The sequence below is a fragment of the Desmodus rotundus genome, chromosome 11 (assembly GCF_022682495.2).
Source record: "Desmodus rotundus isolate HL8 chromosome 11, HLdesRot8A.1, whole genome shotgun sequence".
Classification (NCBI taxonomy): domain Eukaryota; kingdom Metazoa; phylum Chordata; class Mammalia; order Chiroptera; family Phyllostomidae; genus Desmodus; species Desmodus rotundus.
In genome coordinates, this window is record NC_071397.1 from 12,446,481 (window position 1) to 12,467,936 (window position 21,456).

Sequence of the window (21,456 nt, forward strand, 5' to 3'; positions counted from 1 at the left end):
AGTTTTTATTTTATTTCATTGTGGTGAGAGCACTTAACATGAGGTCTAACCTCTTACCACATCCCTAACTGCACAATGCACTGCTGTGGACGGCGGGCACGGAGCTGTAGGGCAGACCCCAGAGCTTACTGGTCTTGCCTGAACGAAATGTTGTGCCTGTGGATCAGGAACTTCCCATTTCCCTCTCCCCTGCCCCTGGCTATCATCATCCCACACTTTGGTTCGATGAACTGGACTACTTTAGTCACCTCATATAAATGGAATTAGGCAGTATTTGTCTTCCTATGACTGTCTTATTTCACTTAGCTAATGTCCTCGAGGTTTATCCACCTTGTCACACATTGCAGCATGTCCACATTACCTAAAGTAATCCACAGATTCAATGCAATCCTTAGCAAAATCCCAGTGATTTTTTTTACAGAAATAGGAAAAAATAATTCTAAAATTCATATAGAACCATGAAAGACATCAAATAGCCAAATCGATCTTGAGAGAAATAGTATCACACTTCCTAGTCTAAAAATATATTTAGCCCTGGCTGGTGTAGCTCAGTGGACTGAGTGCAAACGGTGAACAAAAGGGTCACTGGTTCAATTCCGAGTCAGGGCACATGCCTGGGTTGCGGGCCAGGTCCCCAGTACGGGGCACATGAGAGGTAACCACACATTGATGTTTCTCTCCCTCTCTTTCTCCTTCCCTTCCCCTCTCTCTAAAAATAAATAAATAAAATCTAAATAAAATAAAATAAAATAAATATATTTGCAAGCTATAGTAATCAAAATAGTATGGTACTGCAATTAAAACAGACACAGGGAACAATAGAACACAATGGAAGCTCAGAAATATATCCACATACAGAGGGTCAACTGATCTTCAACAGTGGTGTCAAGAATACACAATCCGGAAAGGACGGTCTCTTTAACAATGGTGCTAGGAAAACTGATTTCCACATGTAAGAGAATGAAACTGGCTCCTTATCTTACACTAAACACAAAAATTAATTTAAATGAATTAAGGACCTAAAATGTAAGATATGAAACTGTAAAACTCCTAGAAGAAAATACTGGGGAAAAATCTTCATGACATTGGCCTTGGCAATGATTTCATGGATATGACACCAAAAGAAAAACAGGCAACAAAACCAAAAATGAACAAGTGGGACTGTATCAAACTGTGTTCCGAACGGAAAATAAAACAATGAACAAAGTGAAACGGCCATCTACAGATTGGAAGAAAATATTTGCAAACCACATATAGGGTAAGGGGCTACTCCCTAAATATATAAGGAACTCCTATGACTCAATAGTAAAAACAAACAAAAACCGATGATTAAAAAGTGGTGTAAAGACTTCAATAGACATTTCTTCAAAAAACACATGCAAATGGCCAATATGTGTATGAAAAATCAGTTCCCTCATTACCAGGAAAAGGTAACTCAAAAACACAATGAGACATCATCTCACACCTGTCAGGATGGCAATTTTTCAAAAAAACATACCAAAACCAAAAATGAAACAAAAACACAACAAGTGTTGGAAAGAATTTGGAAAAATTGGCATTCTTGTACACAGTCGGCGGTTCCTCAAAAAACTTAAAATAGAACCACAATATGATCCATGAATTCCACTTCCAGGTATTTACCCAAAAGAATGAAAAGCAGGCTCTTGAGAAGACACTGGCACCCCCTTCTTCACTGCAGCACTACACATAACAGCCAGCTGTGGAACCAGCCCGAGTCCCACTGACAGGTGACCGAGGGAGAAAATGTGGAGTCTGCATACAACGGAATGCTCTGCAGCCCTGAAAAGAAGCAACATCTACGTTCTTTTCACCGTACCATCGTGTGGAGTCCGAGGGCGGAAACCACGCTTCCCGACCAATAAGAGACGGATCAAAATATCCACCGACGGCACACTATGGCCACGGACTGTCCACGGTGTGGACGCTGTGTGCGTTGCCAAGAATCACCCATTCATTTTTGGAATAGCTAGAATTTGATTTTGGATTAAGTAAAATAAAAAAAATTAATGTCCTTATGTTTGTACCTTTTATCCTGAATGTGAGTCACTGAAAAGGTATGCAGTCCACTAAAACTGCCTTAAAATTTAAGTTTTAATTATGACCTTGCCAGAAGGTTAGGGGTCGTTGTGATTAGAGCATTCTTTACAACTATTAGCTGGCATTTCTTATGCATTTACTGAATGCGAGGCACGTTAATACCCAGTAATTTATTTAATCCTCGTAACAACAGTCTGGAGTATATATATCCATCCCCATTTTATAGATGAGGAAACTGAGACCCAGAGAAGTGATGCAATAATCCGGGTTAGAGCCCAGACTGTCGGTCCTCAGAGCCTGCTCTCTAAACCTTTATGCTCCCCCAGCCTGGGAATCGTGACATAGGCTTATTTCTCAGTGGACTAATTACAGACTACAAACCAATCTGAAAGTAGAGAAGAGTTCCATTTACATTGTTTAAAAGGCAAGAAGTAACGTAGGGCAAAAGGACTAACTTGGGTAAAAATTACCTTACCTGTGCAAAGTAGAGTTTTAATTTCTTCCCTCTGAACTGGGTTTCATGAAGCTCTATCCTGGCTCGGGCTGCAGATTTGGGGTTGCTGAAGTTTATCCGGACACGTCTGAAACTCTTAAATAGCTGGAACGTCACACAGTCATCGTAAGTCCGGAACAGACCCTCGAATTTTTCCTGGTAAAAACAAACACAGAGGCACGTCCATTGGTCAGGTATCTTACATGATGCCTGATCTGACGAAAACAAAGGACTAAGCAAATAAACAGGCAGTTCCCAACATGAAATTCAAACAGAGCACTGGTCCTGTATTTGTTTCTTCTGTCAGTCTGCTGCCGGGTGCCAAACAGGCCTGTGGATTCAGCAAAGGATCCATACCTGGCTCCAGGGATCCGTAGAATACGAGCGAATGGGGTTTAAAGTGTATGAGAAATCTGAGCATTATGCAAAACATTTAGTAAGTTTCTGTGTACACGCGTTTTCTCCTCGGGGGAGGGATCATAGCTGTCCTAAGATTCTCAAAGACACCCATTATTTCCAAACTATTAGGGCAACTGAGTGAAAAGCATGTGACAGACGTCAGTGACTCTCGATCTTGGTGGCACTTTTCTTGCCTAAAGGGATGGCAGCCCACACTCCCCAAACTCTTCAAGTGTCATGTGATTAGTCCTGGTCAATGAAATGTGTGCAGAAGGCAGGAAAAAGCTCTTGAGAAAATTTTCCATCTTTTTCTCTGAAGATGCCTTGTGTGTGAGGCGGCGCAAAAGTCGCAAGCAGGGAGATCCTCAGCCTGAGTTTCTGAGCGGAGCACAAACATCTTTCTGCCTAACTCTCGCCCCATCCTGCAGATGACTTTGCTTTGACAAGGGAAAAAAAGGCCCTCTATGGTGTTCAGCCACTGAGATTTGTGGATCATTTTATTCCCGCAGCATAACCAAGTCTCACTTAAAATTTTTTGATTCAATACAAAGCAATCATTTAAAAATTTTGATTCAATGCAGTTTTCGGTTCAATTGACAACTCTGTTACAGGTTTGCTTTGTACGCTGCATGGTCTCTAGGCTTTAGGAGGATACAGAGATGAGTATCATTTCATTCTGACTCACAGTGATCTAACATAATGTGAGAGGCAGACAGAGACAAAAATAAGAGAATGCTCATATGATTAGGAAAAGACAGAGAGAGCCAAAAAAATTATGCATTAACACCATCTGTCTGGTTCCTCTTAGCTTTAAAAAAAATCCTTATAATAAGTAACAAAACGAGTGCATGCGAAGTTACCGATCGTTCTTAATGGAGCAACTACCACTAAAGACATAACTTCTATTAAAAATTCTCTGATTCTTTTATTTTTACAGTTAAAGTTATTTTGTCATAAGAGTGCGTATAAGTGGGAGTGAAGATGCACAAAAGATTCATACTGTGAGACTCACTGAATTTTGATTTGAAAGGGACCTAAGGGATCATTAACTCAACTTTTTCCTTCTCACCGCTATCATTTTACGAATCAGGATGCGGGGTCTACAGAGAAAGGACTTGCGCAGAGCGTCGCTGGCCAAAGTCCTTGAAACCCTGAATACGAAGATGCTTTTGGCTACAGAAAAAATTGCACTGCTAGGGTGAGAGGAAGAGATAGATGCTTTGAAGAGAGAAAGAGATAGAGAGCAACAAACTGACCCAAGGGTCACGTGTGCCTGCATCTAAGGGAATCAACTTCGAGGCTGCATAGGAAGAGGAACTCACATGTCACTGAAGGTCTTCTGGGGCATCCAGATGAAATCATCTCCGACCTTCACGTCCCTGGTTTGCAATCCTTCCAAATGCCCATTTCTGAGATTCCCCAGGGGTGGCTCTCTACAGTACCCCCATTTTTGACCCCTGTGTCTGTACACTTTCTCTTTTACACCATATCTATTCAGTCCAGAACCCCAAAGAATACACTCAAAGCAAGTTTTATTTGTTTTGTTCTGTTTCATGAATGAATGGAGATTTGCTCCTATCAAGAGCAAAACCACAATCTTTCCTTGTCTGTCCTTTGGCAAGTTTTTTCTCATCTTTAAAGCCTGGGGATCAGCCAACTCCCAGGCCAGGGGCCTAAACTACACACCTCCAAGGGGGCTCATCGTGGAATTCCGTGCTTTCCTGAACAGAAATCCCGGTGAATGCAGTGTTTTCTGGCCCCTAACAATGACGGCATTCTCAACTGGTCAAATAACAGCTGGTTGTTTGATTAACTTGGAGAATTTTTAGGAACGGGAGGAAGTAAGAGGCTAAACACTCTTATTGCTACATGGAGTATCGCCTTCTTTAGGACAAGATCCCTGGGTCACCCCTGTGGCTCTATGCTTTTCCATGTCCAGTTTGGGAGCTCCATCCCCCTATGCCCACCCCCAAGGCCTCAGCAGGAACATTGAGATTAAGAAAAACTGGGTGGTGGGGGGAGGTGCTCATTTCCTTTGTGTCCAAGTCACTACTTTTCATTCTTTATTTCTCCCTAATGCCTCACATCTCAGTTGTTCAGACCTGTTTGGCCTCAGGGGCCTGGATCTCGGAGAAAGGAATCAAGGAGTCCTGGCCTTGGGCTTAGGGGAGAGGTGACAATAAATGACCTTTGTGCCACCTCTGCTGAGAGGCCTTGGCAGGTATCAATAACGATAATAATGCAATTTTTTCTCCACTGTTCCTCAGAAGAGGGACCCAGGCAGCTACTACCATCAAGCTGGAGTTGGCGAATGACAGAAATCTCTTTGACATCCCTTGTTTGGGGCTGAGGCCTAGGAGTCCGGAGAGCCCTTTCACCGATCCTGGTGTGCTGCCCAGAGCTCAGAGGCCAGGGTTTTCCCTGGACCATCTGGGGCCCACACTCTGCGATGATGATGATGATAATAATAATAATAATAACAACACCTGATGTGTTCTCCCTGCACAGGTCTTTTGGGAGTTGCAGGGGCAGGTGGGAGAGGAAGGAGGTAAAACCTGGCCCAAAAGTAGGGACTTGCTGGCCATCTGTATTTTTTTTTCCCTAAGTGACATGACACACACTTCATTTGCTGAGGCAATGTGCTACCGGACCAAATTGATTAGAGGCAGATTTAGCACAGTGAACCTACCTGACATACTCCTGGCCGGATGTGCCCTTAGGCAAAACGGTGCCAAGAAGAAAGCCAGCCGCAGGGGTCCTCCACCTGCCCTGACAGCAGATTGCCCGTGGTCTCAATGCGCAGGGTCCCACCAGGCACGCAGCAATGTTTTGCTGTCCACTGTCTGCTAGCTTCCTCCCGTTTACTACCCAACAAACCCAATAAATTACTCATTTTTCTCAACGGTTAGTTTTCTTTTGTAGTCACTGTTTTAAACAAAGTTTTACAGCAGTGATCTCAAATTTTGGTCTCAAGACCTTGCTATAGTTTTAAAATTTATGGAGGATCCTAAAGAACGCTTGTTAATGTGGGTTTCATCTATCCATGTTTATTGCACTAGAAATTAAAACGGAGAAATTAAAAAATATTTATTTATAAATCCATTAAAAGTAATAATAATAAAACAATTATAGTTAAAATAATGTTTTCATTGAACAATAACCTTTGCAAAACAAGAAAAAATTTAATAAGAAGATTGGCATTGTTTTACATTTTTCACAAATTTCTATAATTTCTAACTTAGTAGAAGACACCTGGAATCTCACACCTGCATCTGTGTTTTCAATCTGTTAACACTACGCTGTTTTGTCTGCACAGGGTATAAAGAAAAGCAGAGTTCCGGCCAAGGTGGAGGTGTAGGTAGAAACCCTTCACTTCCACGCACAACCAAAAGGAGGATAACCACCAATCTAAAATCAATAAACAACCAGAAGTGCCAGAAAATGAAAGTGCATGGAACTCCGACAACCAGGAAATTTAAAAAAAAAGTCAACCAGCCCAACCAGATGGTAAGAACCCACGACAGGCAGTGGACCACGCAGGTGGGGCTGGCTGAAGGCGAAACTGAGACTCAGAGGTGGCTGTGGACTACGGCGGTTGCAGTGGTGGGAGAAACTCCCAGTCTCACACGGGAGTCTGGTGGAAAGTGAGCTAGAGAAGATCAGGCGAGCTGCACTGCTCCCTCTCTGGCCCCTCCCCCACAGGCAGCGCTGCAACACAGCAAAGAGGGTTGCCCCGCCCTGGTGAATGCCTAAGGCCCCGTCCCCTTACAACCTGTCAGGTGTGCCAAGACAAAGAAATATAGCCTGAGTGAACGAACAGAGAAAAACTTCAGACCTAAGCAATGAGGAGATTGCCAACCTATCAGATGGAGAATTTAAAGCCCTGGTAATCAAAATGCTCACAGATCTGATTGAGCTTGGTCAGAAAATGAAAGAACAAATGAAAGATACCCAAAATGAAATAAAGCAAAATATTCTGGGAACCAACAGTGACAGGAAGGAAACCAGGACTCAAAGCAATGATTTGGAACAAAAGGAAAAAATAAACATCCAATTGGAACAGAATGAAGAAACAAGAATTCAAAAAAGTGAAGAGAGACTTACAAACCTCTAGAACAGCCTGAAATGTTCCAATATCCAAATTATAGGGATGCCAGAGAAGAACAAAAGCAAGAAATTGAAAACTTATTTAAACAAATAATGAAGGAAAACTTCCCCAATCTGGAGAAGAAAATAGACTTCCAGAAAGTCCAGGAAGCCCAGAGAGTCCCAAAGAAGTTGGACTCAAGGAGGAACACACCAAAGCACATCATAATTACATTACCCAAGATAAAGATAAAGAGAGAATCCTAAAAGCAGCAAGAGAAAAGGAGACAGTTACCTACAAAGGATTTCCCATAAGATTATCAGCTGATTTCTCAAAACAAACCTTGCAGGCAAGAAGGGGCTGGAAAGAAGTATTTGAAATTATGGAAGGCAAGGAAGGACCAACATCCAAGATCACTCTATCCAGCAAAGGTATGATTTAGAATGGAAGGGCAGATAAAGTGCTGCCCAGATAAGGTCAAGTTCAAGGAGTTCATCATCACCAAGCCATTATTATATGAAATGTTAAAGGGACTTATCTAAAAAAGGAGATAAAAAATATGAACAATAAAATGACAACAAACTCACAACTATCAACAAATGAACCTAAAAGAAAAGAAAAACAATGAAAACAAAACTAAGCAAACAACTAGAATAGGAACAGAATCAGAGAAATGGAGATCACATGGAGGGATTTTAGTGGGGAGGGGGAAGGGAGGAATGGGGGGAAAAGGTACAGGGAAGAAGCAGCATAATTAGTAGGCATAAAATAGACGGGGAGAGATAAAAAATGGTACAGGAAACAGAGGACTCAAAGAACTTACATGTACAACCCATGAACATAAACTAAGGGTGGCAATGCTGGAGGGTTGGGGGTGCAGGGAGGAGGGAGGATAAAAGGAAAAAATTGGGAAAACTGTAATAGCATAATCAATAAAAAATACTTTAAAAAAAAAGAAAAGAAAAGCTGGCCTCACCCAAATACGTGGTTGCAAAGGGAGGAGTATTTTAATAGCCTTGCAAATAATTGTGAATATTCTTTATTGATACATCACTAAAACTCAACAAGTGATATTTTCTTAAAGTATATTGTAATGCTGAATTGGAAGCCATAACCAAATACCATGTTTATTTGAATATATCAAAATCCATTTATCTATTTGTTATATTTGATGGATTTTTTGGCCTATGTATGTTCTGTAAGAGTGTGCATTGGTCATTCGGAAAGTACAGGGTCCCTGAGTTACACAGCTTTTCCAAATGCTGACACATTCATTACACATTATCAAAAATCCCACTCATTCGTATCACTGCCTCTCTTATCAAGGTGTCCAGAGATGGGAAAGCTGTCCGGTTCATGTTGGTAGATACAAGTTTCCCAAAGTTTTTGCTGGAAAGTTTATCATTCCTTGATGGAACCTGCTTACTCTTTCATTTTTGAGACAATGGCTGTCAACTGTCAAGGTCTGCACAAGTGTCGTGTGTCTGTGAGATGTTTTTTCAAGTCACAGTGGTGTCCGTGAGGGAAATTAGTGCCCGGTTCAGCTCCGAAGAGCTTAGTCTGTCTCCTCAAGTCCAACGGTGAACTTCGGTGTGCTGCAGAGGGCTGTATGTCTGCTCCCCGTCTTGTCATTCAGCTTTTTCAAAAGGCTCAAGGACATTTGGATGTGAAACTGGAATTTTGTTTCTTACTTTTCTTTTCCTTTTCCTTTTTTTTTTAAAGCACGAGCGTGAGGCCGTGAAGAACACAAACACCACCAGGACAGTGTGAAGTGGCTGCACACACTTGTGTCCCGTAGAAACTGCTGCTTTTGCACAGTTGGTGTGAACGCCAACACGGCTGAAAGGGCAAGTGTTCTAGTTTGCTATGAAGGTAGTTTTGCCTTCAAGGGGAATGGCCTTGGGAATTCCCAGGAGTCTGCAGACCATCCTTTGAGAACTGCTGTGCAACAGAATCTCAGAAAAGGTTAGGATTTGGTCAGCGGGGGGTGAAGACAGGAGGGCGAGTGAGAATCTTAAGGATAAGGGAGACTGTTCCAGGACAAGCGATGACAGCAGGTGACAGCTGTGGTAAGGCAGACAGGAGACCACTGGCGACCCTACCGAAAGCTATTTGAAAAGACGTGGCGGTGAATCACAGGCTGTTCAGATTGTGGAGTGAATGTGGCAGGGGAAAGGCTGGAGAAAGAGAGTGTGGCAATGCCAAGGAAGGAACTGGGGCGATAACTACGTGGAAAGTTAGGGTCACAAAAAAATTCTTAGTAGTGTGGGGAGTCACTCACTTGTTGAAGAAATGGAACTACTGATGAAGGAGAGAGAAAAGACAGGAAACAGGAGGGAAGTGGGTGGTGGGGGCGTGAAGAAGGGGCTTCAGAAAGAGCTGTACGCCTCTCTTCCTGTGAAGACTAGGTGAGGGTGGATGAGTTTGGAAATAGAACAAGCAGAACTAAATTGCTTTTTTTTTTTTTTTTTTTTTAAATCTTAGGGAAATGGAAGGTGAGGACCTCTGTTCAGAGTAGAGAAGGAGAAGGGAGACAGAGCTTGAGGAGCTTGAGGAAGATGCAGAACAGCTGCCGTGGTCAGAAGTAAGGAGAGTCAGTGTGGCTGAATCTGAAGACTGTGTTAGGGGTTGAATCACGTCCCCAAAAAGATAATCTGAAGTCCCCAATACCGCAGAATCTGACCTTATTTATACATAGGGTCACTGAACATGTAATTAGTTAAGACAAGGCCATGTTGGAGTGGGGTGGGGTGGGCCCCTCCCTAATCCGATGTGACTGTTGTAGTTACGAGAGGTCACCACGTGAAGACAGAAAGGCATGAGGAGGACATCACACGAAGACAGGGGTTGGGGTGATGCCTCTACCAGCCAGCAGACTGCAACTACCAGAAGCTAAGAAGAGAGGAGGAAGGACCCCCTAGAGGTTCCAGAGGCAGCATGGCCCTGCCGTCACCTTGATTTTGGTCTTTCAGCCTCCAGAACAGTGAGACAATGAACTTCTGTTACTTTAAGCTGCCAAGTTTGCGGGACTCTGTTCCAGCAGCCCTAGGAAACTAATACAGGCAGTTATGCAGTGCTGGTGACCACCTGGGCCTGGGAACAACACAGTTTGAATAGCGCCAGTCAACACAATTATGCCATTTTCCCCGCTAGGACAGCAGGAAGTAGAGAGCTGGGTCATTCTAGGGCGGGGTGTGCAAGACAGGGGTGTGTACACATGTGTGTGTAGGGGAGGAGGAACAAGAGGAAAGAGCATTCGGTGTATTCTACTTGATGAGTTGATACAAAACCCCAAAGTATTGAATATTGAAATATTACTTTTGATGTAACTCTAAACCAGGCTGGCTGCAGATAAACAATACCGTCTAATATACTATCTCACTGAATCCTCACTTTCTGGAACAGGTCCTTTGAGGGAGAGTTGGAGTTGCTATTACATGTGAGCAGCGTAGGAAGCAACTGAAAGCCAGAGAAGTCAATGACCGTTACCAAGTCCACAACTAACCAGTCAGCAAATCCAGAACTAGTAAGCTCCAGTTGGTGATACTACATAAAAGCACTGATGAGGTACAAACAAGGCAGAAGCTGCAAATCAAAACCAAGAACCTCAGCTTTCCTTGTCGTTCTGAAAGGACTGTACTGTCATGGGAGACGTGGCTGCTAAGCACTCCGGCGACTTTATCTTCATTCCTAACGACGCTGAGTGCCTTCGTGTACTTTTCAATTTTCTCACCATCTCTTTGGGTATAAATTATCTTAATAAGAAATTCAGCCTCTCTCAACATCACAAGGCTCTCATCTGTCAGATAATACCTCCCAGAAACTGCCGAAGAATGAGACAATTCATGTAGGTTTATCACCTCTCAGTGGATACCACGGACGGGTCACGCGCAAATCCCAGTTGAAGGATCACACTGGACTTTATAGGCCACTCAGGAGGGCCTCCCGTCCAAAGGGCTGCTGTTGGAAATCTTCCACAACGCAGACTCCTTCCGTAAAGGGAGTAACTAGGCCTGCGTGGGGGGGGGGGGGTCAGGGGGGATTTACACCTGCATTTTAAATGCAGATGTAAAATGCCAGGATTTCTTAGGCCAGGCGGACTTGTCTTAAATTATGCGTTGTTCCACTGGTGGTCTCGATATTTCCAAATGAAAAAAATCATCACGAAAGGGAGGCCTTCTTTAATGATAAGAGAAGTGGACTGACTTCATGTCACAAAACTGCTTCGAGGAAAGGTATTTCCCTGATAAAGGCACCGAAGCCTTTATCCCTTCTCTCCCTGGAGTCCCTGTGACAGAGAGATCTAACACTTGACCCCAAACTCTAAAAGGACCCGCTTGGTCCCCAGACCTTACGGATTCACCACTCATTTCTCTCCACAGAAGGCTTTCCAAGGTCTGTGTTCGACCCCATTCCTCCCTCCCGGTGATGCTCTAGAGCTCACGGGCTGGACAGCATCGCCACGCCAGAGTGCATTTCACTTCTCTCTAGTTACGGAAGTCCCCATTTCTCTGATTCCACCGAGCCACCATCTACGCACTTAGAACTGGAAAAACAAAAACCAAAAAAAAAAAAACCCTCCTCCAAAACAAAGAAAGTGTACAGGGGCTCTAGACTGGAATGATCTCTGAACAGGGGTGCCTCTAAGTATTGCGGAGCCTGGAGCTTTGCCAACATTGGAAGCCCTCTTTCAGGAAAAATCATGCCAAATCAGGCACCAAAGAGAGATTTTATTTTTTTTTAGAATGAGAACAAAAACATCATAAGGAATAACTTTTGCAAATTTTATTAAAAAACATACGGCCACATGAACACCCTGCCCGGGCCCTGCAGGGTGAGGTAGAGGCCCACACAATGAGGATGTATCAGTCACTTTTTAGGAAGTGTGACTAAGAGACTGAGTCTGCTGTGCCATCACCAAGCAGTCTGGAGTCTAGGTTTTCAGAACGGCTGAAATCAGTGCACTGCTTACATCACTCTTACCGATGAGGTTCATGTCCCCAAGTGTTTGAATCACTGGAATGAGAGCCAAGAGATTTGCATCCGCGAAGTTTCAGCCCATGTATCCTATTACAGATGGCTCTCTGGCTGCCTGATTTGAACCCATTTTGTAAATACCCCCGATGGAGAACTAAGGGGGAGAAACGAGTTAGGGGGGCTTGAAACCTGTCCTGCAGGGGTTCAGTAAGGGGCAGTAAGGGCCAGATGAGTGGACCGAGAGAGGAAATTGCGGGTGGCACCATCTGCATGCCCAGGACCCTTTGGATGAGTGAGACCCTCCTAGCACCTGAATCCAGGGTTTGTTCTGGTGGGCCTCACTGTCCCCACCAAGTGCCCAGGGCTACAGAGTCTGGTTGTGCCAAGCAAGACACCATTTGCAGGTGCGTACATGCTTCCTGCCTGCCTCCCACGACACTTGTAAGCTCCCAGTGGGTCTTTGAGTACCTGGGAATTCTCAGGGAGGACCATGTATGGGAGGTGGGAGGGGGTGGACCAGGAGAACCTGGGACTTCTGAGAGGGCAGTGATGAGCACGGATCTGTTTTATGTGCCACAAAATCAGACAAGCCTGCATGGTTATAAATGCAAAGAAACGACCTGACAGCCCTTTTGTAGCTGCCACATTTCAGTTTACAATTCCAATGGCCGCCTTGGCTCAGGGCATTTCCTGAAGGCTAATGACAGCTTCGTCCTTCTCTGGGCAAGCACCTCCTCTTCTCCGATCATCAGCCTGCAAGAGTGCCCAGGGCTGCCATCAGCCTGATTAGTTATATGCTCTCCCTGCGCGCGTGCCACTCATGAAGCGCACAGCCTCCTTCGCGGTTTACCCAGTCTCGTGAGTCGGACACTGCACTGCAAATTCATCTTCGCACTCATTTATCTATCACATGTAGGTAACGAGGGGCCGTATAAAGCCATGTTACTAGCACAGGCTCCAGAGTCACTCTATCTAATTCAGATCCTGGACCTAGGATTTGCACAACCTTGAGCAACCTATCTGACACCTCAGGTGCCTTATCTCTACAATGGGGAGAAGTAACAGTATCTATCCCACTGGTGTATCCTGAGCATGAAGTGCATCAGTATTTTTAAATCACTTAGAAAGTTGCTGAACACAGTGAGTGAGTGTGAGCTGTTACTATTATAAATCCCAGACTGGAAGTTGAGCAATGTTTTGTTTTTATGACTATATTTGGCCTGCTAGCTCTGGCTGTACAAATCTCTCGATACATAATCCAAGTAAATCTTTATCTGTTCCTTCATCTATCTGTGTTTGTATCTATACGTGTGCCTGGATCCAATCCTTAAAGACTGTAAAGAGCAATGAAAGGAATACATGGAGAAATACCTCACATAAATTAAGTTGAATTAGACTAACATGATTTTATTAATGCTATTTCTTACTTAAAATGCAGAGGCCAAATGAACCACCAAGATTTCTTTCTTGGCTGCTAAGCTTTAAAAGTTTCCCTTACAAAACCAGCATGGTAAATTAAATAATGCTAAGGCGGAAATCAACTGGGTAATTCCTCTCAGCCCTTCCCTATGGAGGTCTTGCACCATCCACAGGGGCTGTGGCTGGGGCTGGGGCTCAGAAGGTCAGTGAGCAAATGACAGATGCCAGGCACCAGTAAAAATCTCTGACACTCAGACACCTTAGAGAAGTGTTAAGCCCCTCCCACCCGACTCCTTCCCTGTCCCAACACACCTCAACCACCTTTTCGACAAAACTGTCTCCACGAACTCTGTTCTCTATATTCAACTGCTTGCTGAACATTTCCTTTGGGATATCCACCAGGTGCTTTACACTCAGTGGTGGGGACCTCTAAATCTGCTGCCCCTCCCCTCTCTCAACAAATGGCCCCCAGCTACCCAGCAGCTCAAGCCAGGAAGCTGAATGTCACCCTGATCTTGTCCCTCTCCCTCACCCCACATACCACCAGTTAACAAGCCCAGTGTTGTCTGCCTTTCACTACTGCCCTCGATCCTTCCACCAACTCTGTGGCTCACCACTATTACTGCACTGGGTCTCCCCAGCTTCAGGCCGGCTACCCTCGAATCCCCCTTGAAAGTCTGCTGCAAGAAGGTCTTGCTAAACGAGAAAATTCGGAATACCTCCTCTATAAAATCCTTCATTTGCTTCACAAAGTTTTTGAATACCGGTTGGCTTAGCATTAAAGGCCCTTAATAAAATGCCATCACCCCCCCCCTGCTAACTTCACACCCCACCTTTCCCCTCACCTGTCCCCATGCTCCAGCCAGACTTGCGCTTCCAGGTCCCCAAAGGCGGGCTGTTCTCTATCTCCAAGCGTTCTCTCACTTGTTCTCTCTTCAGCCAGTGACACCCTTTTCCTTTAGATAACTTATTTTTTCTGTATTCTTATTTTTTCCAGTTTTATGGAGTTATAATTGACATATAATTGTGTAAGTTTAAGGTTTTTATGTAAAGATTTCATAAATGTATATACTGCAAAATGATTACCACAATACAGTTAGTTACTATCCATCCACTCACATAGTTACAAATAGTTTTTCTTGTGACGAGAAGTTTAAGATCCACTCTCTTAGCAACATTCAAGTATACAATCCAGCTGCGTTAACTGTAGTCATCACGCTGTTTACTGCATCCCTATCACATCACTTCCAGTTGCCTCTCAAGTCCCAGCTTAGATCTCTTATCGGAGAAATCCCTCCAGAATCCCTCTGAGGTTTGTACACCTTCCCCGGTGCTCCCATAACAGATTATCTAGTTCGTAACTGCTCCCTCATCAACGCGACTGTAAGAACTTCAAGGGCGAGAATGGTTCATTTTCTTTGTCCTGTGTCCTCTGCTCACGTGTTCATCATTGCGAGCCAACTGTGCCCCATGCAGGATGCCCGTGGCAAGGGCTGCTCACGTGGCAACGAAACGCACAAGGCCACGTGGATGCAACAGTCCTCCCCTCTCCCCCTTTGGGTATTTTTTCCCTTCTCTTCAGAGCTACTGTTCAATAAAAGCAACAAATACCTACTAAACACATGGATCAAGATTCTCCATACTATACTAGGAAGCCGAAAATCAAACCGAACACATTTCTTCCCAGAAGTCTTTCCTGACCTCTTCTCCCTGTACAGCCTTCCTCCACCTAGGTTTAATCTGTACTTCCTTTAATTTGTAAAAAACACTGTGAATCCCCTTTCAGAATAACATCATCAAAGCATCTGTGTGTGTGTACAGGGAGGGGGGTCAAGAGAGGCTTCGGAGGAGAAACGGTGCATGAACGATGGGTGGAATTGTGACGTGTGGAGGTGGGAGCCTTTGGAGAAAGCTTTTGTTCCCAGTAGGACAGCAGCAATGTCAAAGGATTTCTAGGTGTATCTGAGGGCAGATACATCTAAAAGGTATTTCAGGGCACTGAGGAAGAAGAGGACAAAAAGACGAGTTGGCCCGAAGCCACTGCTTCCCTAGGCACGGCCACTCACACTGCTATTAAATACTAGGAAATTGCAACAAAAAGTGAAACAAATGAGAGTTGAGATTTTATTATTTTAAAGGTCCTTTGTGTTTCTTGCAACATTTATTTCCCTAGCAATATGCCCCACTGACGGCATGCCATCTGAATTCTGAATGAGACAGGTCATGGGCCTGCCGGTGCAAACAGGGCAAAGACTCACCAGCGCGAACTCCAATTCAGGAAATTACTTCTTTCCTGAACGCCACACCGTGTTGTGGTTAAATGAGGTAGGAAATGTACTTCTAAACACAAGCAGTGTTCTATCGTCTCAAGACTGAAGTGAGGCCCCTGTTTTCGTACCGAGCTGTCAATAATTGATGAGGACATTTTTAGTATGTTTAATGTGAAATGAAAGGGCTAAATCCTAAATATGTCCCATATCACACCCTTCTGAAGAGAGGCAATTTAAAATTTAATACATTCACTTTGCCATTTGGCATAAGACAAAGTCAGGTTTTCAAAGGCAGCGCGGTACCCTTAACTTATTTTTCCCATGATATGGAGCTGGCATTTGCATTTTATTGTTGGTGTTGTTCCACTTATTTATTCATTGGTTGGTTCTTTTTTTTAAAGTAGGTTTTATTTGTTATAGTATTACAGTTTCCCAATTTCCCCCTTTGGCCCCCTCCACCCAGTTCCCCCTTCCCTCTAGCGATTCCCCCCCTTAGTTCATGTCCATGGGTTGTGCATGTAAGTTCTTTGGCTTCTCCATTGCCTATACTGCTCTTAACATCCCCATGGCTATTCTGTACCTACCAATTATGCTTCTAAATCCCTGTACCTTCTTCCCTTCTCCCTCTTTCCCCTCCCAGCAGATAACCCTCCAAATGGTCTTCATATCTATGATTCTATTCCTGTTTAGTTGTTTGCTTAGTTTGTTTTTGTTTTTTTAGATTCAGTTGTTGATAGTGTGAGTTTGTTGTCATTTTAATGTTCATAGTTTTGACCTTCTTCTTTTTCCAAATAAGTTCCTTTAACGTTTCATACAGTAAGAGCTTGGTAGTGATGAACTCCTTCAGCTTTACTTTGTCTGGGAGGCATTTTATCTGTCCTTCCACTCTAAATGATAGCTTTGTTGGATAGAAAAATCTACATTGTAGGTCCTTGCTTTTCATCACTTTGAATACTTCTCACCACTCCCTTCTAGCCTGAAAAGTTTCTTTTGAGAAATCAATTGATAGTGTTATGGGAACACCTTTGTAGGTAACTCTCTTCTCTTGCTGCTTTTAAGAGTCTCTCCTTGTCTTTAACCTTTTGCATTTAGTTATGATGTGTCTTGGTGTGGACCTCTTTGGATCCAACTTGTTTGGGACTCTCTGTGCTTCCTGGACTTGTATGTCTATTTCCTTTGCCAAATTAGGATGTTGGCCCTTTTGGAGATGTCCCAGAGTCTTCTTAAACTCTCATTTTTTTTAATTCTTGTTTCTTCATTTTTTTCTGGCTGAATGTTTATTTCTTCCTTATATTCCAAATCATTGATTTGAATCCAGCCTTCCCTCCTTTCACTATTGGTTTCCTGAGGATTATTCTTTCTTTCCCTTAGTAGAGCCTTCATTTCTTCCCTTAGGCTTTTGCCATATTCATTGAGATCTTTGAGCATTTTGACCACTAGTGTTTTGACTCTGAATCTGATAGGTTGGCTATCTCAGCATTGCTTAGTTCTTTTTCTGGGGTTCTGTTCTGTTCTCCCATTTGGACTATATTTCTTTTTCTCCTGATTTTGGCAGCCTCCCTGTGTCTGTGTACTAGGTAGAGATGCTTTGATTCCTTTTTAGCATACCTGGTAAGTTGTGTGGGGTGGAGCCTTGGGTATTCACCAGGGCAGGGCAACCACGGCTCTGTGTGTGTAGAAGGAGTCAAAGAGGGGGAAATGCCACTGCTGGCTGATTTCTGGGGGCTTGCCTGGCTCTTGTCCCATTTCTAGTCACTCCACCCACTTCTCATATGCAACTGGTGCCCCTTCATCTGCTGTCCTGAGAAATTGACAGTTTTTCCACCATCCCAAACCCCACTGGGTTTACAGCCAGAAGTTATGAGGTCCATTCCATTGCTAGAGTCCTGAGCTGCATGGTCTGGCCTGGGGCTGGGCTTGCTCACTCACGAGGCGTCTTCCTGATTTTTATCCACCACAAGTGAGTATGGGACAGCCTGTGCCACCAGCTGCCACTTCCTCTCTGCCTCTCCACCCTGGGCTTGCCATCACCACACCAAATCCTCTCCACCCGGACTCCGCGTCTTAGCCCCTCCTCCCCATCTGGATGAATATAGCTGCTTTAAATCCCTGGTTGTTGGACTTCCATACACTTCTGGTTGTTTTTCTGGGTGATTTTCTGACAGTTCTGGGTATTTTTTTATATTATTGTTCAATTACAGTTGCCCCTCATTTTCCCGCATGTTTTTTTTATTTTTAAGTTAGTTGTGTTTGTTCTCATGGTTGTGGAACTAGGTGAGGAGTGTCTACCTACATGCAAGTCCTCAGTTGGTTTTGCTCCTAATGGCCTTCCTTACTGTTCCTATTCTTCCTCTCAATTATACCTTTTTAATTTTGTCTAGGTTCTGCTCTCCGTTCTTTAAAAGGAATACATGTTAATGACTAAAAACCTGATAGAAAAGTAAATCTCTTATGCTCAAATTCCTTTAGATTTGAAACTCAAATCTCAAATGATCGTTTCAACCCATCACAAAGTTGGGATGCAAGATACCCAAAGAAGGCATTGTTCCAAATGGAAATATGACCGTCACCAGCAACTATGTGGACCAACTCTGGAGCTGTAGCTAACACTTAGCATAATTTTGGATTGCAATTTTGCTCAGTGGTTATACTTTTACTCAGACATTTATGAGACAGCAAATAGGTACTACAGGTATGACTAAGAAGGGCTAAGGGGCAAATGCTTTTGATGTGCCAACCCTCCCTAAGCCCCTTCCAGATGATGACACATTTCCTTCTCACAATAAGCTTATGAGGCAGATAAAGAGATGGGGTGAAAGAGATTCAACAGTTTGCTTAACATGGCCAGCCAGTCAGTGACAGAATGCAGATCTTATTCCAGCAAGTCTGGTACCTGGAGACACAGTCTTCATCTCCAGGCTACCCCACCTCTGGCAGGGAGAGGTGGGGCTGATATGGTTTCACCCCTATTGCTGCCTCTCACCCAATGAGATGGGCACATCTTTTGTCTTCGGCAGTTTTGCTCAGACATATCTCCCGGACCTGCAGCAGTGTGAAGAATCTGTATAATCCTAGAGAAATGGCTGGAACCCTAGAAGAAGCTTTGCGTGTCAAAATGGAGAGCTTCACGTAGGCAGTTCAGACTAGAAGCATCTGCAATTGTGACACAGTGATGAAACAAACTATGTTTCTTCCACACTGCACACACACACGTGTGTGTTACACACAAAAGTTCAGGATTGTTGAACATAAGCCTGACTTAGAGCCAAAACCATGGCCAGCCAAGAGGGATGATTTGGTTAAGAATTCTCTTCTCTGCATGTGATAGAAAGTTTGTGGAGAAGCAGCAAGTTGATGAAGCCAGTAACTTGTCATCACAGATAAATAATTAATAATTAGGATCACTGTACAAGGTATGGCTGAAGCCAAGACTTTGAAGGAGGGTTGGCTGCTATTGATAATGCTGTGACCTCAGGACATCCTGGGCACACTGGCTATGGGCTCACCAATTGGCTAATCCCTGAATCACTGGTTCTGAAACTGTGGTCCTCAGCCCACTAGAAAGATGTGGTGGCCCCCCTAACGGGCGGCTCCTGTCTGAACAGGTAAGCCTCACCTGCAGTTCCCAGCAGCAAACCATGCACATACCATAGGCTTTCTTCCTTCTAAGGTCTACTTATTGTAATCCAATGAGGGAATCACAGAGCCAATTTTTAGGGGTTACTAAAATCCATAAATGAGTTTATCAAAGGATTCTAGTCAGATATTTAAAAAAATGTGCTGCACAACTCTGGGTACCGCCGCACCCAACACACACAGAGTCGGTTTCCATCCTTTGCATTCTCTCATGTATTTATAGAATTGAGCCTAGCAATCACTCCTGTTCATTGTCTTATAGTTACAATCGCTATATTGGCTTTTTCCCTTTGATTATTGTTGTGTTCTTTGCAAGTGTTTGTTTTCAATGGGCTCTTTTCCCACTATATAGGAGGGAACCCATTGGGTAGGTGAGGCATTGTGTTGGAGGTTCCCATAAAAAAGTGAAGAAAAATCTGGAAAGATTTTTAAAAGGCACAAGCTTTGGCCTCACCCAGTCAGCACTGTGAATCCCAATCTGCCCTGTGCACACCCAGGACAATGTATTTCTGGGGCGTGTCACTTAGTCCATTTGAGACCAAGAAGTATAAACATATGAATAACACCATACTCAACGTGAGTGTAAGCATCAAACCTCCTTATCGCATTCAGTTTTAATTACTTTCCCCCCAAATTCGCAGTGCTCCGGTTTTCTCTCCGGCATCACTTTAACCTTTATTTTTAGAAGGGACAGTCAAGGTAATTTACTCCAACCCTTTTGCCCGAGAGTTGAAAGGCATAAAACACAGAGCCGTGAGGCGACACACCCAAGGCCGTATCGCTAGTCAGAGGCAAAACTGCACTGAAACTTGGGACTTGAGTGCTCGGACACAGGAAACCCAAAGCCATTGCAGCCACGTTTAGTACCAAGGGTCTTCTCTGACACATCTTGACCTTGTGAATGACGCGAGGCTTTGAATAATCCAAAGATTTTCAGAGCTGTACTCCTGGAAATCAGATATTCCCTAAGAAACACAGGTCTGTGGCATTCAATTATTTTTAGAAAGCTTCAAATATATATTTCACCCCAATTTTCCATTTCACTGAATCAAGGCCAAAAGAGGTTAAGTGATTCAGAAAAGATTAAGGACGGGTGGCAGTTATTCCAGGCCCCTAATTCATATCCATTTGCCAAGTTCTAGTTCTGACCCGATCTGTCACTTGAAAGGATTACTGTTGCTCTCTTTAGAAAGTCACATGGTCGTGGTAGACCGGTTAAAAAACACATACAAATATAAGGAACAAAATGACCCCCTCCATCAAAGAGAATCATGTTAACATTCTATTAAATAAAAGCATTACATTCATCAATTTTACTTCAACTTATCAGAAAAAAATTATAGATAAATAAGACATCGTTGACTTTCAGAAAAAAAGCCTTCTTCAAAACAGGAAATATTTTCCTAAACACACCTTCTAAAGTTTAAATAAAAAGTCTTAAGAAAAAATAAGTTTATGTTTTCAGGTCTGAAATCTAAGTCATGTGTCATGAAAATCAGAAAATAATGCTGATCTCTATATAAAAATTTAAAACCCCTATTATCTAATTTGAAAAAGAACCTATGCCTACTAAAGAAAAAAAATCACAGAAAACACATTTGTCAAATATGTAAAAGTAACAAAAACACTCATAGGAAAAAAATAGCATAGAAAAGTAGCTGCAATCATTATGTACAATAAGCATACAACAGATTGGCCAGAACTACTCACACACTACTAGTTCTCCTTACTCATAAATTTCCTAACCTGTAGCTTGGATTTATTGTTTCAGAAAACACTACTTCTTTCACTTCGTCAATGGCATAAAATTTCTGTTGTTTCATCATTTTTCACAACTACCTCATTTTTTTCCTTCTAGAATTTGTAAATGCCTTTCTATTTCTATTGAAGAGAAGAGACATAAGCCTTCCTTTCATTAGTAACACCCCGAAAATTGTACCTCCAGGTTCCTAGTTATATAATTTGCATCTTTCATCACAGAACCCTCTGAATTGCTGGTCCACTTTCCACCGGTTCAGTTTAAGGTTGAGGCCTGTTATACAACGATCACAACAAAATTTCATTTCATCTCAACCCTGGGCTATTTCTAGCATTCTGTGTATCTTCCTCTTTCTTGG

At 43.2% G+C, this 21,456-nt stretch overlaps 1 protein-coding gene across 4 annotated transcripts in view; it reads right to left on the reverse strand.

The window, feature by feature from the left end:
- Positions 1-21,456, reverse strand: part of RCAN2 (regulator of calcineurin 2) — a 241,183-nt gene that overhangs the window by 20,282 nt on the left and 199,445 nt on the right. For all 4 annotated transcript variants that reach the window (XM_024557691.4, XM_053914234.2, XM_053914233.2 and 1 more), the window contains one exon: positions 2,534-2,707. In XM_024557691.4, coding sequence (XP_024413459.1) covers positions 2,534-2,707 — 174 coding nt within the window. The remainder of the gene's footprint in view (positions 1-2,533; positions 2,708-21,456) is intronic.